At 53.1% G+C, this 4960-nt stretch overlaps 1 protein-coding gene across 1 annotated transcript; it reads right to left on the minus strand.

Moving 5' to 3' along the window:
• Positions 1 to 1269: 1269 nt before the first annotated feature.
• On the minus strand, positions 1270 to 2532 carry LOC102904053 (ras-related protein Rap-2a-like). The gene has a single exon (XM_006987965.4). The coding sequence runs from the start codon at positions 2455 to 2457 to the stop codon at positions 1855 to 1857; it is 603 nt and encodes a 200-aa protein (XP_006988027.1). The 5' UTR covers positions 2458 to 2532; the 3' UTR covers positions 1270 to 1854.
• Positions 2533 to 4960: the final 2428 nt, after the last annotated feature.

Here is a 4960-nt window from a genome sequence, read left to right on the forward strand (position 1 = left end):
ATTCTCTGCAGAGCCCCTGTCCGGTGCGTGGAGAATCTTCTATTCCCTCTGCTCCAGAAGCAGGGCTGGCTTTGACCACAGCGCTGAGGCCAGGAAAGTGCTCCCAGTGCTCCCACTGTTCCCACACACTCCTCCTCGTTTCTGAAACCGGGCCTTAGAGAGATGGTTGAGGTCTGGCAGGAGGGCTAGCAAGGCGTGTGTGTGTGTGTGTGTGTGTGTGTGTGTGTGTGTGTGATGGGTTTTAAGGCTTGCAAAGGCTGTCTCAGGACAGGGAGGAAGTGTGGAGTCAGGACCGCATAGCCAGCTGGCCCTCTCTAGGCGAATCTGTAGATGGGTTCTGAAACATGCTCTTTACATTAAGGCGGTGTGTGTGTGTGTGTGTGTGTGTGTGTGTGTGTGTGTGTGTACCTAACCTTCTATTGAAGTACCACATTTCATATAAATAAAAGTGAACCAACTCTGTCCCCTCACTATTCAGCCAGCTTTCCTTACACAATGTTAACTGTTTCAGGTCACAGGACGGCTAAAGCTTTCTGTTTGAGTTAGAAGGTTACCCAGAAGGGTGAGGCCCCTAGATTTGAAAACTATGTTGCAGCTAGGGAGAACTCCTTAACTTGTGTACATGCACATTCAAAGGTCAGTTTTTAAACACTCCACACTACTGAACTGATGCATTAAACAGCTCCTGTCACATGAAAATGACACAAAATGACCCTCATATGTCCACCCACTGTCCAGCTATGCAGGTATTCAGACAAAAAAGTCTGAATCTAGAAAACAAGGGGGGGGGAGACATGTAAACGAGCCCCTTGGCTCACGGCAGCACTTCTGCAGAAATACACCAGGAGACGGGGCGCCACTCCCTCCTCCTTACACACTTCTGTTTCCTGGAAAATAACTCAACGACAAGGTATGTGAAAGCTTTAAGAATTAGAGGCTGGGGAGATGGCTCAATAGGGAAATCACGCGTTGTGCGAACCTGAGGACCTGAGTTCAAATCCCAGCCTGTACTGTAATTCCGGAACTCCTTTAACAAGATGTGCAGAGGAGACTCAAGAATCCAGAAGCCGGTGAACAAAAAGCACACACTGTCTCAAACAAAGGGGAACGGGAGGACCAAAACCTGGCTGTCCCCTTACACACACGTGTGCCCACATATATATTAGCAACACACACACACACACACACACACACACACACTAAAAATAAATCGTTAAGAAATAAAGCTTTTGGAATTATCGGTTTACACATAAGCTAGAAAGACACATGTTAAGAATTACCAGCTTCTAATTTTATTTCCAATGCAGGGATGTAGAAACCAGCTAACTGTCAATTACAAGGTAGGGCTGAGCCAGCTTCGTGTGTGCACAGTTGTCCTCCATACAGTATCCCCTTTCAAACCGACCCGGCACAAGTCATAACTATATTTAGGAATTCGTGTTGAGGAAAATCTTACTGCTGGATTCAAGGCTGAAAAAGGAGAGAGAAAACCCTCCTGCAACTGAAGAAAATTTGTCTTTAGTGCTGACTCCCCAACCAATCCAAAGCTCTCAAGTTGCTATTTACAAAAATTAGGCGGGGGTGGGGGGTGGGGTGGGGGGGTGAGAGTCCAGAAACAAGCTGATTGAAGAACAGAGCTGTAAATTCTCTTTACAGAAAAAGGCCATTTTTGGTTTCTTCTTATAGCACAGTCGGAGGTCAACGGAGGGAGGTTACCAAGTTTTTGCCAAACATTGAAGAAAGACACGTAGGCAGATTGAAGCACCGTTTGGGATGAATATATAGAAGCAGCCACTTGTTACGATTCTCGGTAACTTTCTCGGGAAAGGCACTGAACCAGCCGACCGCAACGCGCTAGCCAATGAACCTCTCGGTCGGCCACAACTCCAGGGCGTTGATCGGGATGCGGGGAGCCTCCTGCGCCGGCGGGGCCAGGGCCTCCATCTCACGCACCACCTGCGTGAACACGCGGTCCACCATCATCTTGCTCTTGGCTGTGACCTCCAGGAACGGGCATCGCCACTCTCGGGCCAGAGCGCGGCCCTGGGCCGTCAGTACCTGGCGCTCGGCGTCCAGGTCGACCTTGGTGCCCACCAGCACCAGCGGGACGGCGCGCGAGCCCCGCAGCCGGCCCATGCGCTCGCGCAGCGGCCGCACGGCCTGGAACGAGGCCTCGCTGCACACGCTGTAGAGCACCACGAAGCCGTCGCTGTTCCTGATGTACAGGTCCTTGAGGGTGACCAGGTGCTCGGCGCCCACCGTGTCCACGATCTCCAGCAGCGCGGGAGTCCGGTTCACCTCGATCACCTTGCTGAACAGCTCCTCCACCGACGGCTCGCAGCGCTCGGGGAAGCGGCCGCACGCAAACTGCGTGGCCAGCGCCGTCTTGCCCACCGCCACGCTGCCGAGCAGCACCACCCGGTAGTCCTTGGCGGGGCGCAGCACCAGACCCTCCATGGTCGGGACAAGGGGACTCGGGGAATGGCGCTGGGAGGCGGCGCGGGGAGGACGGGAGGGCGGGGCGCGAGGCCGAGGGCGCGCGCACGTCCCCGTGGCGCCCGAGAGGACAGACCCACCCGCCGCCCCGCCGCCCCGCCGCCGCCGCCGCCGCCGCCGAGGGTCACCGGGTCTCGGTCCCGCGAGTCTCTTCGCCTAGCTCCAGCCTCGCGCCCTGCGCCCCGCCTGCGGCCTGCCCCACCAGCCCCTCCTCCGGGCCTCTTCTCTCCCGTGGGTCCCCGGAGCTTCCCGGCTCTGCTCGGCCTCCCTCCCACTCCCTGCCTGAAGAACAGCTGGGGCCCCTCAGTCAGCCCTAGGCTGGCTATCCCGACCAGGGAGCCCCTCCGTTGACAGCCCAGAAGAAGGTAACCTGATCCTTTCCTGGCCAACCCAGGAAAGACTAGGATTTCCGCAGCATTCCAGATGCAGACATGCCCACTCAAGGTCACGCTGCTCCCAACCGCTGGCCCCTTCGGTCTGGGAGGACCCCACGCTCAAGGGCAGATGAAGGAGAAGCCTGTCACAGAGGGTCTCAGTTCCCTTTCGGGCTCACCCTGGTCCCTTCTCCCTGAAGTCTACAATGTAAACCACACAGCCTCACCCACTGAACCCCTTCCTTGTTTCCCATCCTGGTGAGGACTCCTCACCTAGGCCTAAGACTGGAGTGACCCCGTAACTTGCCATCCGTACAACTGTGTCACTTTGGGGAAATGAGAATTCACCCAACAGCAAGCAGAACCTGGGTAGCATCCAGGCAAAGGCCACCGCCACCTTCTCAGACCCCTTCTACTCTTGGCTACTCGCTGGCTGCTGAGGGAAAGGCTAGGCCCCAGTTCTGGCATTGTTTCCCTGAGTGGATTCCCTCTGCCTCCTGCAAAAACAGCTGCCTTGGCTGCCTATGCAGCTCTGGTGAAGTGGTCCACCAGAGGAATGGGCTTTTCCATAAGCTGTGCGGGAACATCCTCAGCGCACAGTGATCTCCAAAAAGAGCGGTCTTACAATGTAGGCAAGTTAGCAAAAGTGGACACTAACATGAAAATAAGTAACTAAACATTTACTAAGACATTCATGCACCATCTGGGTTCGACAGCTTCCTGCAGATAACTTCTGAAGGAACACAGAGCAATTTACAGCCTCAAATGTCACAAAACAGGCAAGGAAACCCCAGATGCACAATCACATCCCAAATCTGTGATGCTGGCATTATCTGACACAAAATAATGACATTTTTGTCTGAAGAAATAAAAAAAATTTAACAGGAATCCACAGGAGACTAATTTGAGAAAGAGTCTATAAGAACACTGTAAAGTGAAACTACCAGTTTGTTTTGAGACAGAGTTTCTCTGTGTAAGATCCTCAGCTGTCCTGGATCTCGCTCTGTAGACCAGGCTGGCCTTGAACTCACAGAGATCCGCCTGCCTCTGCCTCCCAAGTGCTGGGATTAAAGACATGCGCCACCATCAATCACTAGGCCAAAAATACAAATTTTTGTTTTAGTATGAAACTGACAGGTATGATGTCATAAGAAATACATATCTGGGGCTCTTTGCCTAAGAGTCATGGAGCACATTCTCCAAGGAACTAACATTTGCAGGCTCACCACGACTACCAAAGGAGCATCCAAAAAAGGCTCCTGTCCCCGGTCCCCACGGCTCCCATCCTTGAGTACCACAGGCACCATCTTCCTCTGCACACCAGTGACTGCTCACAGGCTAGCCTGCTGATTCCAGCCTCCGCTCCTGTGCCTCTCAGTGGGAGGTATGTAATTGCACATGACCTTGCAGTCTCGGGAGGTGCTTGCGCATATAGTGTGTGGAAGGTTAACAGAAAGCAGGGGGACCCCATGTATGCATCTATGGGGAAACTGCCATCTGTGCTGGGGCGGCTGCTTTACGGTCACCCACACTCTTCTAAGTAGCCCCTCGCCTGGGCTCTGCAAATGAACCAAAGGAACCCATTGGCTCCCCAAGCTGGACTTTGGCGGAACCCTTCAGTTGGTTGTTAGTGCCCTATAAGGGAGGGGTAGACAGTTTATGCCTCTCCAGGCAGAGTTCCTGAAACACAACTGTAACTAAAATGTATAAATAGGCATGTGAAAGACCTTCACGTTTGAACTTCATCTGGTTCGCAAGAGAGTCCAAGCCCCTGAGATTTCTAAGTGCAGTGAACAGAGTCCTGTGTTAAAAGCAACTTTTCCCTTCATCCATACGTGAGCTGGCATTCGTGCGTGGACTGGCTGGAGAGGGGCTGGATGCTCAAGGGACAATCTGGGAGTAGAAGGCTGAGCATCCCAGCTCCATGCTGAGGCTCCAGAGTGGTTTAAAAGGCTGGGGGTCAAGCCATGTCAGTGGTCACTGACTTATTAATCAAGGCTATGTAATAGGACCTACATAAAAACCTTATCCAAAGGGATCTGGAGAACTTCTTGACTAAATAAGAAGCCCCCTCCACCAAGTCCTGTGCT

Source organism: Peromyscus maniculatus, chromosome 14 (assembly GCF_049852395.1).
Source record: "Peromyscus maniculatus bairdii isolate BWxNUB_F1_BW_parent chromosome 14, HU_Pman_BW_mat_3.1, whole genome shotgun sequence".
Lineage (NCBI taxonomy): Eukaryota > Metazoa > Chordata > Mammalia > Rodentia > Cricetidae > Peromyscus > Peromyscus maniculatus.